The sequence below is a fragment of the Notolepis coatsorum genome (genome assembly GCF_963971535.1).
Source record: "Notolepis coatsorum genome assembly, chromosome: 4".
Lineage (NCBI taxonomy): Eukaryota > Metazoa > Chordata > Actinopteri > Aulopiformes > Paralepididae > Notolepis > Notolepis coatsorum.
The window spans coordinates 52440895-52466340 of NC_140168.1; the positions used below are offsets into that span (position 1 = coordinate 52440895).

Genomic DNA, 25446 nt, shown 5'->3' on the forward strand with positions numbered 1-25446 from the left:
ACATATACACGGAATATCCCTTTACCTGGTACAGGACAGACCATAATATTCGTTCTCCTATTGGAAGCGATCCCCTAGGCGCCAGTGACTTAACCCCTAGAGCTGACTTGAAAGCTACCGACATGACTTGTCTTAACATGCCCGCTTCTGCCCATGAATACGGCTACCGAAAGCAGAGCGGCACTATTTGTCCACCGTACGTATAAATATGACCAGCGAATACAGAACTTCCTTTTCAGTTCGCCTTCAGTTCAGTCTGGTTCAGTTACCAAGTAAAGCCTTACCCACTACGCAACGTGCGGTACAGCAGGGCTCGTATTGCCTCAAATAGAGTCGTGTCTATCCTACTACGTTTGTTTAACGTATCGTTCGCTATTTACTAGTAAAAGCCTTCATTACGAGTCAAAGACCACGTGAAGTGAGTAATTGTGCGTCTACATAGAGCACTTATTGCCGCGTGCTAATAGGATAGTAACGTCACGTTCAACCGTGGACCACCGCGCACCACGGAGGATATCTACATCGGCGCCAGCAGAGCCACCTTCCGGCAGGATTATTGCTTTTGACTGTGGCTGCTGGAGCAGAGAACCGCCTACCCCGCTGCTACTGTGGGATCTACACAGGCCCGTGAGGACATCACTCGAGCCCGTCTCTGTCGGAGCAGAGACTCCACGGCTTCATCTGCGGCGCGCACCCTAGGATTACAGCTGCTGCTTTCCCCGCTGACACAGGGGTGATATCGCCTCCGTGGACCCTTGACTTTGTATAGAGCATTGCCTCCCCCTGCTGGCTTACAACCGGTAGTACCCCCCTTTCAGTATCTCCAGTATCTCTCCTGAGTACCATAGATAATTACTAATATTCATTATTGATTTGCCTATGCACATTCTATTTGCCTTATAAGCGCAATTAAAGTAATGTAATAATACCCTTTTGATGTAATAAATATTCTAAACGAGTATTTGTGTGGAAACCGTGTTATTGTGGAGAAGTTCTTATCATATACCTGTGTACGGTATTGGCCAGTAATGTACACAAGACGGTAGTAGTTTAATGATACTAATACTTGATTAATACAGTCAGGGAATTGTACCCCTCAGTTACAGCGTTAGACACCTTGAATAATAGTCATACATTTTCGGGTGTCTACATATGCTTTCTACATGACGTTAGTGTATTCCAGTACTTCGAGAGCATTCAACCCTCGATCCATTGACCTCTACAGGCTGTCCCTGAGCAACGACCGGAGTGTTGAATGTCCCGTGACTAAGACGGGGAGGACGTGACCCTCTTGCGCCGCCCCTGTGCCTCAAATAGATCCGCTATCAACTCTATCTTTAATCTTTCAAAATGTTCAGTTGCTATCGCTATTAGCGCTATCTTTAATTTTTCAAAATGTACAGTTGCTATTGCATGCACTCATCTGTGTTTCACCACACACATGAGTGCATGCTTACCAACTGTCCGTCTGCAACACTACTATCACCGACATCTAAGAAGGGAGATCCCCCCTTGAACGGCCCTTCTAAGGTTTCTCTCCTCCTCATTGCCTGTGGAGCTTTTTTTTCCCTATTGTTAGGTTTTAGTGAGTTTTTCCTTACCTTCGCGTGGGGTATGTCTGGGAGTGCTTGCATTCTTTCATTTATTTGCATTCATCTAAAAAATGTTTGGACCCTATGGTGTTCTTGTTCTGTTCTTGACTTATTGTTATGTTGTCTTCTTGACTTGTTTAAAGAAGACCTGTACGGCCCATGGGGACATTAACGTGTGTTGTCGGGCCCTATAAATAAATTTGATTTGATTTGATTTGATTTGTATGTGGTCCAATTATGCTGTTCTGATTATGTCCTCTTGAAGTTGACAGGCTTCAAATGTGAAAGTATACATACTCTTCATATATTCATACATGTTTTCTATGCTAAATAATTTCCTTCAAATTAACTAGTAACTGATGGGTTCGGATACTTTTTTTTTTACAAGTACAATATTTCCTTTGAAATGTAGTGGAGTAAAAGTATAAAGTTCCCTAAAATGAAAAGAATCATGTAAAGTACAAGTAGCTCGGAAATGTACTTAAGTATAGTACTTGAGTAAAAATACTTAGTTACTTTCCGACACTGCCAACACTGAAGGGAAACTGCTTCAACAATCCTTTTTCTACTAAACATATAGGGAAGCTGGATTTATTTCTATATAAGCCAGTTTTCTGATGCTTTATTTACCCAGGAAAAATTCACGGAGCTCACTTGGTCTTTCTTTTCTCTTTTTCCCAGCAAAGCCCTGCTTTGCACGCAGTTACATACACTTACTCCAGAGAGCTAGCAGCACCACCACAGGGTCTTCCACTGTTGACCCCTGAGCAACTCCCAAGGAGTGCCTTGCTCAAGGGCACCTTGACGGTAATCGTCAAGGAAGGGAGTGTGGTGACTGATGACCGCTCGGTTACAAATGAGGTTAAGGGAGGCGACCAGAGGAAGGTTCCACAGCATTGAGCAACCTTATCTGGAAGATGTCAATATGAAATGGGGTCATTACTTGTTCTCATAATTCATACAGACAGGTCTCTTCCCAATTTTGGGCATAAATCACCAAATCCTGAGAGAGACCAACTGCTGCAAAAAGGTAAGCAAAGTACTCATCCGTACTTTGCCAGAAGTGTCTTAAAAACCAACACGGTAGAGGCTAATATTAGTAAATACAACTAAACTACAGGTTTGTTCACATTACATGTTGTGGGATTGTTACCCAAATTACCAACATCATTTGACAGCGGAACACTAGTTGTAATTGTAGGACACCCCTGTAAACCCTCCTAGTTGTAAACTCTCCTATCAGGAGGCTGTTGATGTACAGTGTCTGACAGGACTCAGCCAGCTCCTGCCTAAAGGCATCAACCCTGTGTGTCAAGAAGTTACAATATTCCTTTACTTAAAGGGGAATGCCACCCATTTTAGAAGAAGAAGAAGTCTTTAATTGTCATTCAGATTAACACACACAGACATGGGAAATGGGTGACACACAGGAACATACACACACGGACTGAGTCGCAGATGAAATGTCTCTCTGCACTTTTCCCATCCCGTCGTCCTTCCCCCCAAGGGAAGCCGGGAGCAGCCATGGGCATGGGCCGCGCCCGGGGTACAATCCAAGTGCTCCTATCCATCTTCGTCAGGGACATGACAGCGTTAGCGATCAGTTCTGCACGTTTTTCCATTGGGTTTATCTTATCGGGAGGGGAAACCCTTGCGAGCACGGGGAGAACATGCAAACTCCACACAGAAAGGCCCGGGAGATACCCCACCTGGGTACCTGGCAACGTGGCAACCTGGTCCCCAAGCCGGAATTGAACCCAGGACCTTCTAGCTGTGAGGCGACAGTGTTCCAAAGAGTTCACATAATATTCCTGTGGTTAGGGCTGAATGCGTGGTGATCAATGCAAAAATCAAGATTTGAATGCTTAGTTTTCTTATACGACTCCAAACATTTGTCTTTGTCAGCATGAGATGTAATAATCCAATGTTTGGTTTTTCTCAGACAAGGACATTCGTGAGATCTACCCCCATAGTTCTGATCCACCCGCCACATGGAAACTTTTTTTGGCGCTTTTCCACTGCATGGTACCTACTCTACTCTACTCTACTCGCTTTAGGTACCTGGTACTTCGTTCCTTTTCCACTGCAGGTACTAAAATAAAGTACTCAGTTTGTCTCCGTGTGGGGAGGCGGGGCTGCTGGTGTACAGCTGAGAGCTCCATAGCTCTGTGAGAGCTCCAGCATAGCTATGTCCGTGAGCTAGGCTCAAGCCAGAGTAAAACACAGTTTTCAATCAATCAATCAATAACAACATTAACGAGACTCTCGTTGTGTCTATTCTGCTAACGCTAACGTTACCTCTCATTGTGTCTATTCTACAAGCGTTAACGTTAGCTAGGCTGTCTATGCTAACGTTAACGTTAGCATTAGGCTAACAAGCTGTAACGTTACCAGTCGCGTCTATTTGCTAACGTTAGCATTAGGTAATAACCGGTTTAAAATGGATGGTGATTACCTCACGTTGTGTCTATTCTACTAGCATTAATGTTACTCATACAAACAATCAATAGCGAGTTATATTGATCACGCTATGTACGATAGCCATGCTAAAACGCTAGCACAACATTAGCACAACATAAGCTTAAGCCTTAACAAGTCAGCGATCTTTTTGCGAGACTAAACTCTCCGCTCGGTGGCAAATTGTGTTGATGTCGGTTTTGTTTAATCAATAAATGAGGCAGAATACACAGTGACTGTATCGTTTGTTTATTGAACTTGTGCCTGCTGCAACCATAATGAAATCCTATGCGAGACATTAAAGATGGCGGCTTTCTGTTTTCGTTCAGACCAGGTTCAGACTCTCCAACGAGTGACGCGTCTCTCTTCTGACCAATCAGTGGTCTGCAGTGTTTCACGTGACTTTTCTAGTACCAGTTCTACCCGCTTGGCACGCGCTTGGAACCACGACAGAGCAGGGACTAAAAAAGTACCCAAAAAGTACCAGGTACTTTGTTAATGGAAAACCGAAAATACCGAGTAGAGTAGAGTAGAGTAGGTACCATGCAGTGGAAAAGCGCCAAAAAATGTGTGCGTGGGATAAATGAAGCTGCGATTATTATTATTACCCAAAAAAGGGTAATAAGGACAGCCCCTATGGTCCAGAACCTTTCAGGTAATATTTGTGAACATGTGCCACTCTTTCCTAGAGCTAGAAATCAGAGAGAGAAACTTCAAATCTGCCATGTCACTGGGATGTAAAGTCTGGCTACTCCATAAAACGATGAATAAGTGGTTTTAAATTATGGTTCTGTTCTAGCAACACGAGAACATAAAGCTCATTTGGGTGTAAGCGGACCATTGGAAGCGGACATGGCCAGTTAGCCTAGGCAGCCATTGTCCCACTAACACCTCTCCCGAAGGCTAACCGGCCATGTCCGCTTCCATTCATTACGCTAAGCTAGGCTAACGTGCAGCCAGATAGCTTTCTACTGAATGCACAGAGAGGAAACTGGTATTTATCGTCTTGTCTCTCTCTGGAGAAGACGGTAAGCTAATTTTCCCAAATGTCGGCGTGTTCCTTTAAGTAAAAGTAGGAGTAAATCCTAAAAAGAAAAAAAATCAAGTGCAGGTAAAAATACAGGCGTTAAGGGTACTCAAAAAGTGAGGTATGTAGGACGGCTGGGTGACGCAGCGGACATTGCGCTCGTCACCAACGCAAGAGACACCGGGTTTGACTCCGGCTGTCGGCGTTGCCTCCGGCTTGGGCCAGCCGTCATACTAACTCAATTGGCAGAGTTAGCGGGTGGAAGTCGATGGGTGGTAATCTGGACGTTGTGGACAGCGACTCCTACAGGTTGGTTGGTTGCACAGCAGAGACAGGAAATGGTGGGGGTAGTGTGAGCCTCCCACACGTTACACCTCGCCAATGAGAGTCCGCGCTGGCAGGTGAAAAGATGTGACAGGCTGCCTCCTCGTGTACCGGAGGGGACACGTGATGCAAGGCTTCTATCCTCCCTACAACCGGCCAGTGGGGGGCATATGCGAGCAACGTTCAAGACAGGGGAGGGAAGAATTGGCACATTGGAATTGGGATGGGAGAAAAATAAAAAAAGGAGAAAAAGTGGATCCAAAAAAAAAGTGAGGTATGTATACTATAAAAAAAAGACAATTCTCAATTACAATAACTAGAGTAGTTGTAATTAGTTCCTTTCCACCTCTGCCAGGGGCAGTGAGGAGTGATTGCTAACTATAAGCCCGGCTCTGGTGCTGCGTGACAGGCTGGCTGTCTGGAGACAGGGGCTGTGTTAAGACAACAGAGCCAGGCGGTAGCACCCATGCCAACCCGGGCAGAATGTTTGGAGGGTGCTCACTGCTACGTCTCTCTTGTCTGGGTGCAGCGGTAAGCATGCGAATGAAGAACACATGGGTGCAGCAGAGACTACCACCACATTTAGATGGTAGAAACATTGGTAGCCTATTGGAGCATTTCTCCAATACTAAAATCTTATAACAACCTTGTACCTGGTCAAAAATAATCTAAGGAAAGTGACTTGATTTTTGGGACAACATGGCATGGCATGACATAACATAATATATCAATATGTTTTGTCCAATGAGAACTAATGGTGTTGGTTCATCCACTACTATATATGTATTCAGTAATCTCATAGTTAGTGATCCCCAGTTCTAGGCTCCCAACTAAAGGTGACTGTGCTTTCATAGTTGTCCCCCCGAAACTCTGGAAGCTCATCCCTCTCATTAGATACAGGCCCCCTCAGTACCAGCTTTTAAAGGAACACAGCAACATTGTGGGAAATGCACTTACAATCTTCTTCCTGGTCAGAGAAGATGATAGATACCAAGTTCCTCTCTGTGTGTTCAGTAGAAAGCTATCCGGCTGCAATAGCTATAGGCTAGCTGATCTGCATCCGCGTCCATTCATTTGTGCTAAGCTAGCTTGTACTTATTGTCCTTTAAGAGACGTTTGAATGTATCGCTTGCACTTATTGTTTGTCTTAGCTTGTTCCGTATTTCCGTGTCGGTTTTCATTTTGTTGTAGTCTTTGATACAGTGAGTTTCTTATTGTTGATAATTAATCTTTTTATTTTATTTTACTGTGTGTTATCTTACTCATGATTTGTGATTCTGAAGACTCTGGCAGGAGCACTCATTCAAGGGTACTACGACTATGCTTGCACCTCATGGTACCAAAGCACCTCAAAGGCGCTAAAAACAAGATTACAAACATCACAAAACAAACTGGTCAGACTACTATTTGACCTTACTCCTAAAACCCACCTCACCCCTGCCCACTGTGACTACCTAGGATGGCTTAGAGTAGACGACAGAGTACAGCAACTTGCAATGGGCCTGGTATGGAAGATACACTACACCACACAGGTACCCATGTACATGTCGAAATACTTCCCAAAGGTCAGTGAATACCACGCCCACAACACCAGAGGGAGTTCCACAAATCATGTTAAACCCAGATTCGGCACAAACAAGGGACTAAACACGTTTCGCAATTATGCCACAACAATGTGGAATGAATGCCCTACCCACAGTCGTAAAAAAAATGTAATCCCTACCCACATTCAAAACCGCTCTTAAAGAGCACCTACGGGAGGCTGCAATTCTAAACTGGCCACCGTAAATGTCCAACCCCCCCCCCCCCCCCCCCCCCCCCTAATAGACAGTTTCCTCCCCACCGTATGTATATATTTTCTCCCACCCACCCACCCCTCCTAATGTACAGTCTCCTCCCCATCATATGTATATATTTTCTGTTAGGATCTCTGGGTAACAGTACTGTATATTTGCATATCGTATATGTCACAAATGTAACAGTACTATATACCTGTATGTCATGTATGTCCTTATGCCATAAATGTCATGATGTCATGCATGTTGTGTATGTCATAAATGTCACTATGAATTGAAAATGGGGGACCCTGATGTAAACAAGACGAACGTCTTTCTCTGGTCTGCATCCCCTTAACAATTGTGTGTATTAAGCCGTACTGTATTGTACCCATTCTGCAATCTGTTAAATAAAGTTTTCATTCATTCACCTTGTCACAATCAGTCATGAAATTGTCCTATACAAATAAAGGTTATTATTATTATTCACTTCCCTCCCAGCATAGCAGCCCCTGCCCTATTCCCACTCATCTCCAACCCCCAATTCTGACTAAAACGAAAAATGTATAATTTAACCTATCCCCCCCCCCCCCCCCCCCGATTTGGATCCTCCGGTATTCTGACTGCCACTCATAAAAAATCCCAATGTTTCTGCACGATTCACATTTGGAATGTTCCACGCTTACGACATCTCTCCCGGGTTTGTTTATCCAAGTAGGACCGGTATCCATGGCGTTGCATGAGACACATTCCACACGCACGTCACAGCCAATGATTATTGGATAAAGTTTAGATAGACACATTTTTAACGGGACATGTCCTCCCCCCCTGCTCCAAACGCTGTTAACCTTTGAACGTGTGCACATAGAACCATATACTGGTGCTTGAGGCGTGAGCTCAGAACCGATAAAAGTGAATGTGGCTGTGTGGTGAACTCTGGTTGTTCAGTATAATAAAAAAGAGAGACACTGAAATGCATCTTTAAAGTACTACAATATATCATAGACGCACATAGACAGGTTTACGCTTTTGGGCGCTAACACGTGTCCCTCGCAGGTATGTCATCTTCTTGAACTTGCGGCGCTTGGATCATTTGTTAAACATGTACAGGTGTGACGCATGGAGGCCTCCCTGTGGCTCTCCTTAAAGGTTTGGCAGCTCCCATGCGGTTCTTCTACATCTCGCCAATACATCTCGCTGAGGACTCCCTGATAGGCATCTGATGCAGATGTGCTGAGGGCTCCCTGATAGGCATCTGATGCAGATGTGCTGAGGGGGCTCCCAGATGTGGCTTGTGCAGAGGTTCGCTTTAACACATGTCGGCTCACATTGCGTCACGGAGACGGCTGCTGAATCCGCGGGAGGTATTTCTGTAGTAATTAACGGCTGAACTCCATGAAGTTTTGTAGAGATCCATAAACACAGTCTTATCTTTATTGTGTGGTCACCCTGAGGTTAATAGGGCTGCATAATAGGAAACACGGTTTTACAGATTGGTCGATTAAATCAACGAATCGCTTAAAATCTAAGTCCTACGACTATTAGTCAACTAAGAATTTATTGTTGAGGACATCCCTAGGCTAGTGATTACAAATAGCCACACAGAAAGACGGATTCTAAAGGAGGACCATACTAAAGCCTACAGTCTGAAGGAGGACCATACTAAAGCCTATACAGTCTGAAGGAGGACCATACTAAAGCCTATACAGCCTGAAGGAGGACCATACTAAAGCCTATACAGTCTGAAGGAGGACCATACTAAAGCCTATACAGTCTGAAGGAGGACCATACTAAAGCCTATACAGTCTGAAGGAGGACCAAACTAAGCCTCTACAGTCGGATTCACATAATATATGGCACATAAATTCATTCAGTCAAGTTTGTGTATAAAGTACATAAATCATATGATCCCATAAGCCAATGGATGTGGTCTCTAGCAACAAAGATGTTGTTGTGCAAACAGAAGCAGTAAAAGACAAGCCTTGTATGAATGCTTTGACTTTCTCTGTCAATGTACTTAAGGTTGAAGTAACCGTGGCAGCACAGTGCACGGTATAGACAGCGAACGCCGTAACAATCATTGCTGTGTCTGAACCTGCCACAATATGGCAGCTGCCTCGCTCCGGGCGACACCTCTCTACAGCCGTCAAGAGGTATAGAGTAGCCTATAGCTAGAATTCTCTAGTACCACAACAGTAATTACTATGTAGTGATGGGTACAACCTTTGTACCACAATTAGTCATAGAAGCAATATTATAAGATCACTTTTTCTTCCCTCTCTCTCCCGGTCTCAGGTCGGTACTCACTGTGACACTTTTCGGGGGTGATGGGACTGACAAATGGAGGCCCCTCCCACATAGTATTTGTGCCAGGTGGTTTGCCATGGGGTGTTCGATTTGATCATGTTACTCACCTGCTTATTACAACAGGATCTGATGGAAATATGTTAACATGTACCAACGCTCCCTCAGCGCGGGCCCATGCCAACAGAAATAAAAACCAAATCCAAGGTGGAAAGAAGAATGAAATGAGGTGATTTAACCACATAGTTCACTCTGACATTTGTATATCTTTGGTTGGATGTTAAATAAACTATTCATAATTGCACCCGTCAGACGGAGAACCATATAAGTCCGTTTTTTTTTCTTGGACATTTATTTGCAGTTGTTAAGTCAATCCAAATGACTTGGGAGTGTGGATGTGATATATGACCAGGAAGCACTGAGCCTCTACTGCCTTTTAACAATGAGCGTACGAAACACTCATACGAAACATCTTTAGGTCACTGCTCGTCTGAAAACAACAGACCTACATTCATTTGTCAATTAATTTGACTGTCCTACCACCCCAGGAGAACAAATCTACCAGTGTCAAAGCATACATTTTGTATTACAACAAAAATAAATGCTTGTTTGATTAAACATTAAACGATGACAGAATGTAAATTGATCAGTTTGTTGGTCTATTCTATTAGACCTTCCCATGCCTGGTGATATTACAGCCTTAACACCTTCAAATCCCAAGGTAAAATTCTCCCAGGTGGGAAGAGGGTTGGGGGGTGGGGGGCTATCAGTGGCTTCTTGGCTTGTTTCTTTTGCCCCCTTGACTGACTTTCTTTTCCTTCCTTTTTTTCTCCAACAGCTGTATTAGTGTGTGAACAGATCACATCAACAGACAGGCCCTTTGCCCCCAAGCTACTCGTAGTGGAAATATACATTACAGCTTCCTCGTCGTAACGTGGGAAATAGCCTCATATTCCAACGCTGATTCTGTGACGAGAGCTTCCTTTTCTCTTCACAAATAAATCTTCTCGTGCACCCCTATAGCAGTACTCCCTCGCGAACCCCGCTTGAGAAGCGAGATTCCTGGTTTGTAACCGGTACTGAAATCGGGGTGAAAGCGAGAGGCTGTAGGTGGTGTCACTGGAATTCTGTTGCTAGGGGAACGGTTTGGACCCAAGTGTATTTCCTGTCAGTTATTGCATTAGCTAACATTGGCAACAGGAAATACACTTCGGTCCTTTTATAATGTTATCGTTGTCGCTGTCTATATTACTGCAGTAGGTATTGACCCAAGAGCATGAATTGCACCCATCAGATTGCCTGAAGGAGATGAAAGACCATGACACTGAGGAACTTGGACACAAGAAGGATGAGCTCAAAGGTGGCATTCCCTGTTCCAACTACCGGATTCTAATTTTACAGAACGAAAAAGAAACCTCTTGTTCGTGATCGTCATGGGGACAAAAGATGATAAATGACACCCGAGAGCTTACATATCTGCCCCGCGGCAGGACTGGGTGCGAATTGGAGGTACCTGTGAAGTGGGGAGATGATTCATTAAGGATGGGAAACAGATGTGAGGTTTCAATAGATCGGGCATGTGGTGTTGTGTGGAGACCGCAGCTAGGGTCAAAGGTCACATGGCTCATGAACTGGATCAGTTTTATATAAAAAATTAAATAAAAAAAAACACAAACACAGTTTCTGTGAAATTGTTCCAATACACTCACACTAGAGATATAGTTCTCAAGTTGAATTGAGGTTTCTTTCCCCTTTAAAAGGCTCAATCCATGATTTTCTAACAGTACAACGAAAAGAGGTTTGGCATCCAACCAGAGTGCAAATGTTGCACTTTACTGGTAGTGATACACATTCCTTTACAGCTGGTAGGGTGTTCCACATTGATGTGGCATAATTGCGAAATGTGTTTAGTCCCTTGTTTGAGCCGAATCTGGGTTTAACATGATTTGTGGAGCTTCCTCTGGTGTTGTGGTCGTGGTATTCACTGACCTTTGGGAAGTATTTTGACATGTACATGGGTACCTTAGTCATGTAGTGTATCTTGTAGACCAGGCCCATTGCAAGTTGCTGTACTCTGTCGTCTACTCTAAGCCATCCTAGGTAGTCAAAGTGGGCAGGGGTGAGGTGGGTTCTAGGAGTAAGGTCAAGCAGTAGTCTGACCAGTTTGTTTTGTGATGTTTGTAATTTAGTTTTTAGCGCCTTTGAGGTGCTTTGGTACCATGAGGTGCAAGCAGTCTCAAATGTAAATGACTAAAATAAAATAAACTGGTTACCTGCAAGAAATATGTCAGTTAATATTTTCAACAGCCTCATTTATCTTGAGACGTAGACCGATTTACATTTGTTTTACAACTCTGTTTTCAACTTTGTTTTGGCATCCAACCAGAGTGCAAATGTTGCACTTTACTGCTACATTTACACTCTGGTTGGATGCCAAACTTATTTTCGTTGTACTGTACTTGTGCTGTATAATGACAATTTGATTTGATTTATCCCAAACATATACAAATAAAACATAAAACATAAGAACATAAAACATTGTTGTTTTCACACATTTACCTAAAGCAATTTGCAAATAACATGTTCGGGAGGGGACATGAGGAAGTAAAAATGTATCTAGTCCTGCCCCTTCCTTACAATATATTACATATAAAAAATATAGACTTTCTTAATCTAAATATAACATAAATCTACAAATGCCAAAAAAGAAAATATATGTGGTACTTCAGTCACCTTACTACTACTTAGTCTTCTCTCTTGTATATTACTTGTTTATAACGGCCTTTGAATTGGTTTGTATTATTGCTCAGCTTTATACTGGCATCTAGTCCATTCCAAAGGGACACCCCACAAACTGAGATGCACATGCTTTTCAGAGTCGTACGGGCACTACATTTACATTTAGTCATTTAGCTGATGCTTTTATCCAAAGCGACTTACAAGTTCTGTACGACAAGTCATCAGGAAGGGTACAACTCTAGCCGAGTAACAATGTTCATCAAAGTGTTGCGTGTTACAGTGTACCGCCCCACCCGTTCCCTCCGAGATCGGGCCTTCTCTCACACTGCACCCCGACTCTGGAACTCCCTCCCCCAGTCCATCAGAGACTCCCCTACACTCTCCACCTTCAAAGCTCGCCTCAAAACCCACCTGTTCTCCCTTGCCTTCTAACCCCCCCCCCACCCATAACCCCCCCCCCCCCCCTCCAACCTGATTGATGTCTGTCCCCAGTCTTTTTGTGCTATCATGCTGTCTTCCCTGTTCCCCCCATGGTCTCATGTTCCCTTTGTTTTTGTTTCTTTGTTTTTGTTTCTTTGCTTTTGTTTCTTTGTTTTTACTTTGCTCCCGACTATTGTCAGCGACTTCGGGTTATTGAGAAGCGCTATATAAAAAATTAAATTAATTATTATTATTTAGTGTAGGTTAGTTTATTAGGACAAGTGCATGCCAGTAAGGTTAGTTAGGGTTAGGTCTTTTTTTATTTCAGATAATGGTTGAAGAAGTGCGTCTTTAGTCGACGGCTGTTTTAGATTCAATGTCCTTCTTAAATTATAACCACCTTCTCCACCTATGTAAAAAAGATTTTTAATGTTGCTTGGCAACATGTTATTTATTACCTTAAACATAATTTGTGCAGTTTTTTTTTATTTAACTATGAATTTCAATGTTTGGCTCTTTAAAAACAGACAATTTGTATGATAGGTATCTCGCATGATGTACTATCCTTATTCTGCCACACTTGACTCTCTTTTGTATTAGTTATAGTTCTCAAGTTGAATTGAGGTTTCTTTAAGGCCCAATCCATGATTTGTTTTTACCATATCAATATGGGGTATATTCACATACATTCTTCAAGAGTGTGATCTTTAGATGGAAAATACACTGTAAATTGGAATATAGATCCATTTTACTCCAGTGTAAGCTACAAACATTACCAATGTAAACAAACCCTTCACAGCGACGATATACAGCATACATTTACAGTTAAAAACTCATACCTATTAGCTTTGACTATATAGTGTTAGCTCAGTCAATCAAATAGAGAATGAAAACATGTCTATATTCTTATTTTTGTGGATCACTGATTGGGCTTTTAAGAAAAACTCCACCCACGCCACACAATAAAGATGATGAAGTATGCTCATAAATAACACACACATATCCCAATGCTATAAACTGTTTTGTTCAAATTAATTTGGTTTCAGAGTTATTGAGTTAAATAGTTAAAGTCTGTGTGATGTGATGTCATTACGATGTATATTATTCCAGGAAGTAAGATCAAAGTAAAATCAAACTTTTGAAATTCCTAAAGATTGCAACCCATATAGCTAGCACTTTATCCAACGGTGAACCAAATTATCTTTGTACATTACTTTCAGTAGGAGGGGAAACAAGTTCTTCCTTGGTGGCAGCAGTATATGATTGACGGCTATTATCAGTCTAGTCCAAAGCAAATGATGAAAGCTGGGTCAAGTCAAGTATCTCACGGAGGAGATACAACTGGGAACGAGGTTAAGTCAAGTACAACTGTGGAAGAATACACGTCATGTGGTGGTGATTTCTTCTCTGCCCCCTTGTGGGTGAATCTGTACATTACACAACCAGGGCTGGAGAAAACGAGTTCTACGGGATTATGATTGATAAATGTATTTAAACACACGCCGCACACACCTTTTTTTCAGACTATTGACTGTTTAGTCTCAGTACTGCTCATAGGCTATTGGTGATTATATCATTTGAGTTTGCTCTACTGTGACACTTGTAAATTGTTCTGGATAGCATCTGCTAAATGTCTGATTGATTGATTGAAAATTGTATTAACAGATTGCAGAATGGGTACAATACAGTACAGCTCAATACACACAATTGTTAAGGGGATGCAGACCAGAGAAAGACTTTCGTCTTGTTTACATCAGGGTCCCCCATTTTCAATTCATCATAACATATATGACATACAGATACAGTACTGCTACATCTAGACATTTATGACATACCAGATCTACAAATAGAGTACGATTTGTGATACAAAAATTGTCTAAAAAAGAGAGTATATACATTTGAGGAGGTTGGGTGGGTGGGGTGGGGGTTGGGTAGGCGGGTGGAGGTAACTGTACATTGGAGGAGGTTGGGTTAGGACATTTACAGGGGCCAGTTTCGAAATGCAGTCTCCCGTAGGTGCTCTTTGAGTGGTTTTGAAAGTGGGTAGTGATTCACTTCCTTTACAGCTTTAGGTAGGGTGTTCCACATTGATGTGGCATAATTGCAAAATGTGTTTAGTCCCTTGTTTGAGCCGAATCTGGATTTAACATGATTTGTGGAGCTCCCTCTGGTGCTGTGGTCGTGGTATTCACTGACCTTTGGGAAGTATTTTGACATGTACATGGGTACCTTAGTCGTGTAGTCGTGTATCTTAGACCAGGCCCATTGCAAGTTGCTGTACTCTGTCGTCTACTCTAAGCCATCCGATTCCTAGGTAGTCAAAATGGGCAGGGGTGAGGTGGGTTCTAGGAGTAAGGTCAAGCAGTAGTCTGACAAGTTTGTTTTGTGATGTTTGTAATTTTGTTTTTAGCGCCTTTGAGGTGCTTTGGTACCATGAGGTGCAAGCAGTCTCAAATGTAAATTACTAAAATAAAATAAACTGGTTACCTGCAAGAAATATGTCAGTTAGTATTTTCAACAGCCTCATTTATCTTGAGACGTAGACCGATTTACATTTGTTTTACAACTTTGTTTTCAACTGTCACGTGTGGAAACAAGTAAACTGTTTTTCACAGATCGAGTCCATCTTGTGCTGACCATTTGGAACCAGCAGAGGGTGCTACTGCAAAGATAATACATAATCATATTCTAGATTTCAGAAAGCCCACCTGATTTGTCAGACGGAGTCATTTCAGTCCACTGGGTGTTTTGGTTTTTGATATTAGAGGCAGATATCCCTAGCATGTTAGCATCATGCCAGTATAAATCAATGAAGTGTTCTAAATTATGTTGTTAAACTATGTTTATGCTTCATGCCTCCCTATTGACTTCCACTAGCTTGCTTAGCATGGTGCTGCTAACAAATGCTAGGATTATCGACCTCTAATATAAATTTGTTTTATATTTAATGCTTCCGATATCTAAACGCAGGTTCAAGGGTGGCCTAAAAGGACACTCAGTTTGTGACATCAGATAGGGTTGTCAAAATCTTGAATATCCCTATTATTATAATTATAATCCCTAATAACCAGTGGCATTACAAGGCTAACATCTCCCCTATATGAATAAATAAGCCAGTTCATGCAATGATTGTGAACATAAAAAAAACTCGTCCAATTTTAGAATACAGAATCTGTTCTAATGTGCTGTCAGTACCAAGAACCACTATCTGAAGCTTCTCCATTGGCAGCGTATGGGAGTAGGTCTGGCCCTGAGTAGATCATTTAGCTTTTTAGTTGACGAAAACCTTTTGAGTGGATTAGTAATTTTTAAGGCTGTCAAAGTTAACGCGATATTAACGCGTTAACTCCCGATTCCATTAATGACACTATTTTTTTTAACTCAAGATTAACTAAAAAAAAGTGTTTACTTTTTTTTTTATACTAGACTTCACTCCGGTGTAGTATTGATGCTCTCATTGATACTATGTTTGTTTCTGAAGTGTGTGTGTGTGTGTGAGATATAGAGAGAGAGGGGGGTGAGAGAGATGAGGAAGGGGCAAGAGAGAAAGAGAGCTGGAAGAGTGTGTGTGAGGGAGAGAGGGGGGTGTGTGATTAATCAGCCCTTGTGTGTGTGAATGTAACAAGTTTCTAACGTTTTCTTTCCCCTATTATTTCATGCACACTTTATTCATCGTTTTAAATTATTATTTTCTTTTAAGTTATTTTGTGCATCACTCTGTTTTGAATTTGATGCACATTTGCAATGCATGAGGGTCATCCTTTTGTGTTAAATGGCTGCATAAAGCAAGCATTTGTTGACTCGCATGTTGATAAGAGTATTAAAACTTGGAACTTGAAAAAGATCTGTTTAAGGTAAAAAAAATTAAAATGCGATTAATTTGCGATTCATCTCGAGTTAACTATGGACAATCATGCGATTAATCTAGTTAAATATTTTAATCGTTTGACAGCACAATTTTGTATGCTTTTTTCCATGCAGAATTAGTTATTTCCAAGATTATAGCAAATCCCCTAATCACAACACTTGACAAATGTCTTTCTGCGTGATTGTATGTGGGGGAAACTCTACAGATGTGTTGATTAAATCAACTAATCGATGAGTGGACAAAATGTTATGACCGTTTGTTGACTGAGAATATCGTTTAAGTCGAGGGCAGACCTATATTCGGTTAAGTCACGTCACGCCGTCTGGAGCCAAACGATCCGCTTCAGACAACAGGAACGCATACGCCAAGCTGTGTTTTTTTTTTTTTTTTTTACTCTGATCCATTAAAACAACAAGGGACACAACATTGAGGCACGTTGAATAGACCAGAGCCTCTCAGCCAATGCAGGAAGCCTGGCCCCGGAAAGGTCGATTGGAGGGTCGATACGGATGTTGACCGAGAATAACTCTTGAGCTTTTACACACAACCAAGTTCTATTAGTGCTACAGTAGTAGGACTATGTAGGACTGGTGAACATCAGTCTGGGTACTGCCCACTGCCTGGTTCTGTATGAGACCCTGAGTACTTCCATAGTGCTGCCCACTGCCCTGGTGCTGCCATAGGACATGTGCCAAAAGTCCAAATATCACTCCCCATTTTATCGACGACCCAGAAACGGATGTCCGTGGTGCCCTTGTGCCTACTAGTCCCAATTAAGAATGTATGAAGTATGAAAAGTGTCCCCCCCAGGAAATAAACTGAGCGCTTGACGTGTGTCCAGCATATTCCAGTGAATCCAATTTCAGAAGTCATACACGTTATTCCTCTTGTCTAAGAATTAGTTGAATTAGTAATGCTTTTTATAGATGACACAGAGCACCCAGGGGAATAAAAATAACAAACGTTCTGTGATGTGATTTAAACTGTCTTAGGTCATGGAAAGTAGAATGTTCAATTTGAGTGGTATCCCCCTTTAAAAAAGGCGATTTTTTTTCACTTTAATCTAGAAATGAAATAACTAGACTAACAATTAATCAATATGCATCATTACATATGCAGCAGATGCATGAATCTTAAATGACTGCATATGGTTTAGTTGTAATGAGATGTTACCCAATGACCAGACACATGACTGTGTTAATGGTTACATTTTTATTACCAAAACATAGTAGACATTTTTTTGTACAAATCTATTTTTACACAAAGAAAGAGCTGACAACAAAACCATAAAAGGCTGAAGTGAAAAGAAATATTTTACCAAGTAAAGAAAAAAAGAAAAGAAAAAATATAGTGCCACACTTTCCGAACGCCTATTCACTTCTTGTATTCACTTCAAAGGGATAATGCTGTGGGAAATCATGGATGACTTTCAGGGCTTCGTTGTACAGCTCTAAATCTGTGGGGGGAAAACGAAAGTTATATATAGTATACACTTGAATGCTGCTATAGACCTGTTCGCTGTATACGTCAGACTCAGTGTGCGCACGCACATCCCCGGAGCAGAAAGGAACATAATCCTGGTCAGAACGGGGCAGACTACAATATATTTGCATTTGTTAGCCAATGCTAGCGATCTAAACAATCAATCCATGCCAAAGCTAGATATGTAAAAGGTGAAAGACTCACACTCATGCTGATTTGGCTAAATGACATCCAGCCATTTTTTATTTGAAACCACTTTTAGTCAGGGGAGTGCCATGGTTTCTCCATGGAGCCCAGTCAAATTATTTTAGCGCAGCAGTCCGCGCAGGTCTGAGGCAACTTAAAAGAACACGCCAACATTTTGGGAAATTAGCTTATCGTCTTCTCCAGGGAGAGACAAGAAGATATATACCAGTTTCCTCTCTGTGCATTCAGTAGAAAGCCATCTGGCTGCATGTTAGCCTAGCTTAGCACAATGAATGGAAGCGGACATGACTGGTTAGCCTTCGGGAGAGGTGTTAGTTGGACAATGCCTAGGCTAACCGGTCATGTCCGCTTCCATTCATTGTGCTGATTATCCATCTGCCCACATGTTTGTAAACAGCGAACAGGTCTATATGACTGACTTGCTTTATCCTCCAGATGGAAACGTGTGCTTCACTGCTTACCGAACGGGCCTTTCTCCTCACGAAGAGGAATGAGGGTAAAATCAGCTGCCTTTATCACCCCTTTGTTGGACACCATACCGATGACTTCCACTGTCCCACTCAGTTCTATGTCAAGCTTTAGAAAAAGGAGAGAAATAAATAGGACGTTTTCTTGTTTGGGTCACTGGGCCAAATTTTTTACCTTTTCACACCTTTCCCAAATCACCATCTAATATACATCCTGTATGTACATCAGTATGACATCACAGACTTGGGGAACCAAGAGAAACCATTGATTGTCTAATTTCTGGCTACTAGAGCTGGATCAATACCATCAAGGGATCGTTTGAATCAAATCAAATCAATACTACCTGGTATTAAAAAATATATATATTACAACCACTTTTGCTTGTCAATACTTTAATTGTCAGAAAATCAGTATTGTTTAACTTAGTATTGAAGTTATTCCAAACAATACCCAGCCCCTACTGGGCTACGTGAGGAAATTGTAGTGATAGTTCATGAATCTAAACAGAACATTCCTAGGGCTTGTTATGGATCTAAATGGAATTTTGCTAGGGCTTGTTGTGAATCTAAACTGAAGTTTCCTAGGGCTGGTTATTGACTTCCACTGTTCCAATCTAAACAGTTATGAATCCAAATGGCACTTTCCTAGGGCTGGTTATGAATATAAACTATTATGAATCCAAATGGAACTTTCCTAGGCCTGGTTATGAATCTAAACGGCTATGAATCTAAACATGACTTGCGTAGGGCTTGTTATGAATCTAAACTAAACTTTCCTAGGTTCTTGTACGTTAATTTGCCCTTTATTATGTATGATCAGTAATGCCAAAAGTCCCGTAATGTACGATAATCTGATCACAAGTCTCCAGCCTAGCAAACTTGACTGTCATAATCACAGACCCGCTCCATTTCAAGCTAATCAGACGCTCCATCTCTCCTCCTCACCAGGAATCCCCCATCTCACCCACCCAACCCCTCCTAATGTACAGTTCCCTCCCCCTCGTATGTATATATTTACTGTTAGGATCTCTGTTTAACAGTACTGTATATTTGCATATCTTGTATGTCACAAATGTAACAGTACTGTATATATGTATGTCATAAATGTCATGATTATATCAGATTAGATGATTAGTTCAAGTTTCTTTATTAGTTGTCATACAGAAGTACAGAATACTTTTATACAAAATGCTTCTTTCTGTTAAGCTCCAGAGACTGTGCTAGACAAAAATAGATAAGTATAAAATAAGTATAGCAAGTATAAAATAGAAGTAAAGTGTTCAGTATGTACATACAATGTTCAATGCAGAGTAGAAGTAACTGACTTACCATACAATATACTATGCAATATACTAATATACAATATACTATACAGTGCAAAGCAGAAATGGGATGAGGTACAATTTAGGTACAATTTAAGGTAAGGTGTAATGAGGTATGGGTTGTAGTGCAAATTCTTTACCAATAAATATAAAGTGTGTTTAGGTGTTCTAAAGTGGGTGCTGCAGTGAGTTGTTTGTTTAAAGTGAGTGTGTGCGTGTGGATGTGTGTGCTGTGAGTGCATTTGATGGTTGTTACATAGTGTTATTTTTCGTTGAGCATCCTGATGGCTTGGGGATAGAGTCTTTCTGTGCTTGCCATGAGACTCCGGTATCGCTTGCCTGACCGCAGCAGTTCAAAGAGGCAGTTGTTTGGGTGGCTGGAGTCTTTGATAATTCTCTTAGCCTTACCCATGCACGCTTGTTGTAAATGTTCTGGAGAGTGGGAAGCCCCCCTCCAATTGTGCGTTCGGCTGAACGGGCCACTCTCTGTAGTCTGCTACGGTCTTGTGCGGTGCTATTCCCAAACCAGGAGGTGATATTGCCAGTCAGGATGCTCTCTATTGTACATGAGTAGAAGTTCTTAAGGATCTTCTGACTGACTTGGAACTTCCTTAGGCGCCTGAGGAAGTAGAGGCGTTGCCGTGCCTTCTTCACAACACTGGCTGCGGTTACATGGTGACTTTTAATTCCGAATTATAACTTCGGAATCAAATCATTCGGATGTAAAAAAAAATCATGCGAGTTTACATGTCAAATCTTAATTCCGACAAGGTGTTTACATGAAAGTCACTGTCTAATCGGGAGTTTTCGAGTCATCGTAAGGTTTGGGGCTGGGAAGGCTTCTGATTGGGTAAACGTAAACAGGATGTTAACGTCATTACGTTTACCGGAAGTAAACAAACAGCTGCAACCGGTATTCTCAGCTACTGTGCTAGCGTACCAAACAACATTAACCAGATTCTCGGTGTGTCTATTCTGCTAACGTTAAAGGCCTCTACATGCTACAGCAACTTCAAAGCAACTGCACCACAACATCGACAAAGCAAAGGTGTTGCAGACACTCTGCCTTTATGCTTCTGCAACATCGACGCACAGCCTATGTAACATTGTACCCCGTATGTAGCAACCCATTGATAACAAGCAGACAAATAAGCATAATTTTTACTTCCGGGCGGGGGGTTTCAAAATAAAAGAGCGACGTCTAAAAGCACCGTAAATACGTTTATTCTTTACAATATCTAACGTTACACGAACCTAAACTAATCTAAAGTTAGTTTAGGTTCGTGTTAACGTTAGATAATGTACAAAATAAACGTATTTACGGTGCTTTTAGACGTCGCTCTTTTATTTTGAAATCCCCCGACGGAAGTATTATAGTGTCTGTTGCTAGCAGCTTAACTTTTGCCGGCCGGTTCTGTGCTTTTTCTAGCTAACGTATCATCATTAGTTTCCAAAGGAGAGAAGAGAAAGACCGCGGCTCACATGCAGCTCAAACTACCTGTTGGAATAAATTAATTGATTGATGTTTAACTTGTCCCTGTGTGTGTCCAGTCATTTCGACTAGCAAATGTTGTATTTAACGTTACCTCAGGATACCATTGTATTTAGTTGGTTAGCTATGTAGCTAATGTGGATAGAATTTTGTATAGCATCAATACTAGCTGGCTGGCTACAGCTTTATTTACTAAATTATGGAGGCTTTTTAATCGTCAAGGTAAGAGAGGATTTGTCATGATCAACTGAAGGCCTATGCTATGGAACAATATGTGCCCCTGTTCGCGATCATCTATGTGTACTGTAGCCTATGCGCGATCATGCGCAGAAAGACCGGGGGGAACTAATTCCGAAAAATGCGTGAAAAGCGTTTACATGGACAGAAAAAGCTTTAATTCGGAATGATAAACGGAATAAACCGGCCACTTACATCGGAATGGATTTTATTTCGGAATGGCCATTTTCATTCGGAATTAAGTATTTTCAGATGTTTACATGATAACTTTAAATAGGATTTAACGTTAATTCCGAATGAAAAGGGGAATAAACTGTCCATGTAAACGCAGCCACTGTCAATGTGTGTGGTCCATGTCAAGTCCTCGGATATGTGGACTCCGAGGTACTTAAAACTGTTCACTCTCTCAATCGGTGCCCCGTCGATGCTGAGGGGGCTGTAGTCCCTGACCCCCGACCTCCTAAAGTCCACAATCATCTCCTTTGTTTTGCTGACGTTCAGGGAGAGGCTGTTCTCTTGACACGATCCCGCTAGGACCTTGACCTCTTCCAGGTAGGCCCTCTCGTCGTTTGCAGAGATCACCACTACTGTGTCGTCAGCAAATTTGATGATTGTGTTGTTGTTCCGCTGTGCCACACAGTCATGTGTGTACAGGGAGTAGAGGAGGGGACTCAGAACACAGCCCTGGGGGGCCCCTATGTTGAGAGTGATCGATGAGGAGGTGCAGTTGCCTGCTCTCACCACCTGGGGGTCTGCCCGTCAGGAAGTCCAAGACCCACTGGCAGAGGTCATAGTTCAAGCCCAGGTCCCTGAGCTTGGCTATGAGTTTGGAGGAGACTATGGTATTGAATGCTGAGCTGTAGTCGATGAACAGCATTCTCACATAGTTCCCCTGCCTCTTGTCCAGGTGTGATGCTGCTGTGTGCAGCACATGGGCTATGGCGTCCTCCGTGGACCTGTTGGGGCGGTATGCAAATTGCAGGGGGTCCAGGTTGATGGGGAGGGAGGAGCAGATGTAGCCCTTTACTAGCTTCTCAAAGCACTTCATGGCTATGGAGGTGAGAGCTACAGGGCGGTAGTCGTTGAGGCAAGCAGACTTGGATTTTTTGGGTACAGGGATAATAGTGGACTTCTTCAGACAGGTGGGGGTGACAGCCTGTTCCAAGGACAGGTTAAATATGTCAGTGAATAATAATATAATAATTTAATAATTTAGGACCTGCTCCGAGGTCATCAATTGGCACACATGCGATGCATGCATGCAATTCGTATCTGCGATTAACCCATCCCGTCGTCCTTCCCCCCCAAGGGCAGCCGGGAGCAGACAGGCGCAATGTGAGCCGCGCCAGGGGACCAATCCAAGTGCTCCTGTCCGTCTTCGTCAAGGACGCCACAGCGTTAGCGATCTTGTTGTTGTGCATGTTTTTCCATTGGGTTTATCTTATCGGGGGGGAAACCCTTGCGAGCACGGGGAGAACATGCAAACTCCACACAGAAAGGCCTGGGAGATACCCCACCTGGGTAACTGGGGTCAGTTGGTCGGCACAGACTTTTAGGACGCGGCCGGGGATACCGTCCGGTCCTGCTGCCTTCCTGATATTCACTTTCTTAAAGGTCCTCCTCACCTCATGTTCTGTTACCCTGAACACTGAGTCTCCATCAGCAGTGTCCCCCCCTCCATTGCAGTGGTTCGTAGGCTGGTGTTGTTATTCCCAGCCTCAAACCTCGCATAGAAGGTATTGAGATTCTATTAGAGATTCTATTATATTTGTATATCTCTGTGTATATCTGTATGTTGTGTATGTCATAAATGTCTATGAATTGAAAATGGGGGACCCTGATGTAAACAAGACAAAAGTCTTTCTCTGGTCTGCATCCCCTTAACAATTGTGTGTATTGAGCCGTACTGTACTGTACTCATTCTCCAATCTGGGTATGAGGGGTGGGTGGGGGACACTGTACAACTGTGCAAACAAAACTGTACATTGGAATATTGACAAGACCATACTTGGTAATTTACTGTACATTGGAGGGGGTTGTTAGGACATTTACAGGGGCCAGTTTCGAATTGCAGTCTCCTGTAGGTGTTTTTTTGAGAGTGTTTTTGAAAGTGGGTAGTGATTCACATTCCTTTACAGCTTTTGGTAGGGCGTTCCACATTGATGTGGCATAATTGCGAAACGTGTTTAGTCCCTTGTTTGAGCCGAATCTGGGTTTAACATGATTTGTGGAGCTCCCTCTGGTGTTGTGATCGTGGTATTCACTGACCTTTGCGAAGTATTTTGACATGTACATGGGTACCTTGGTCGTGTAGTGTATCTTGTAGACCAGGCCCATTGCAAGTTGCTGTACTCTGTCGTCTACTCTAAGCCATCCTAGGTTGTCAAAAGTGGGCAGGGGTGAGGTGGGTTCTAGGAGTAAGGTCAAGCAGTAGTCTGACCAGTTTGTTTTGAGATGTTTGTAATTTTGTTTTTAGCGCCTTTGAGGTGCTTTGGTACCATGAGGTGCAAGCATAGTCGTAGTACCCTTGAATGAGTGCTCCTGCCAGAGTCTTCAGGGTATTCTTGTTTACCAGTGAGGAGATCCGGTACAAGAATCGAGTTCGTTGGTTGACTTTTTTTATTACATTGGATGCCATTTTGTCACAGGAAAGATTTGCCTCTAGGATGGAACCCAGGTAGGTAATATCTTCTTTCCTTGTGACAATATTGTCACCCACTGTAACTGAGAAGCCGTCGGTCTTGCTGAGTTTGTTATTTGAACCGAAGAGAATGGACTCTGTTTTGCCCATGTGTAATGATAGTTTGTTATCAGCGAGCCATATGCAGATTTTGCCTAGTTCTGAGCTGAGGGTTTTTTCAACCTGTAACCTGTTCTTGTCAGAGACCAGTAGGGCTGAGTCGTCCGCAAACAGGAACAAGTTGCAGTCACGAGCTAACTTTATTAACAGATTGCAGAATGGGTACAGTACAGCTCAATACATACAATTGTTAAGGGGATGCAGACCAGAGAAAGACTTTCGTCTTGTTTACATCAAGGTCCCCCATTTTCAATTCATCATAATGGTTATTATGACTTACATGCAAACAATACTTTCCCTAAAAAACGATAAAACATGTCCCATCTGGCAACACTGGTTTACCACACTATGCATCACTCACAGGATCGTTGAGTTCCACTGTTGCAATCTTGCCATCTCCATCCGAGACAGTGAAGGATTTTCCGGTTGGGTGTACCTGCCAGAAAGAAAACAATTGTTGTTAGTGACAAATACATTATCACGTTGCCTACTCGTTGCATGATGAGATCTTCTGCCAGTACACGTCAGACGTCACATATTCCACATGAAATAACGTAGGTTAGGTACCTTCTCAACACGTCCAACGAAGCATACAGCTCGGTCTGTGTATTGGCGGAGCATCTCTGTATTTACTCTCGTTTTTGGAGACTCAAATATACCTGCCATCTTAATGATTATTTGCCGCGAGTGCCTAACCAACCTAACTGTGTGGGGAGCTCAATGGTAATGGTAACACTGCGCGGGAAATGTGTTCGCAGATGCCCGGGTGATACACGCGGTCTCCCGAGTGGGCGGAGTGTCGCGAGTTGGTCATGAAAAGGCAACGCGTGTTATGTTCGGCAAACGAATGAACACAAATCGAGTGCTACCATCTATAACCACGTCATGTCCGCCGTGCGCCCTGTACTTGGAAAACACGCTACGCAAACTGGT

At 42.5% G+C, this 25446-nt stretch overlaps 1 protein-coding gene across 1 annotated transcript; it reads right to left on the reverse strand.

Moving 5' to 3' along the window:
- Nucleotides 1-17703: 17703 nt before the first annotated feature.
- On the reverse strand, nt 17704-25179 carry rpa3 (replication protein A3; the record flags this gene model as incomplete). The annotated part of the gene is made up of 4 exons (XM_084312524.1): nt 17704-17962; nt 18657-18771; nt 24875-24949; nt 25081-25179. The coding sequence occupies 4 exons, from the start codon at nt 25177-25179 to the stop codon at nt 17877-17879; spliced, it is 375 nt and encodes a 124-aa protein (XP_084168650.1). The 3' UTR covers nt 17704-17876.
- Between the last annotated feature and the right edge of the window lie 267 nt (nt 25180-25446).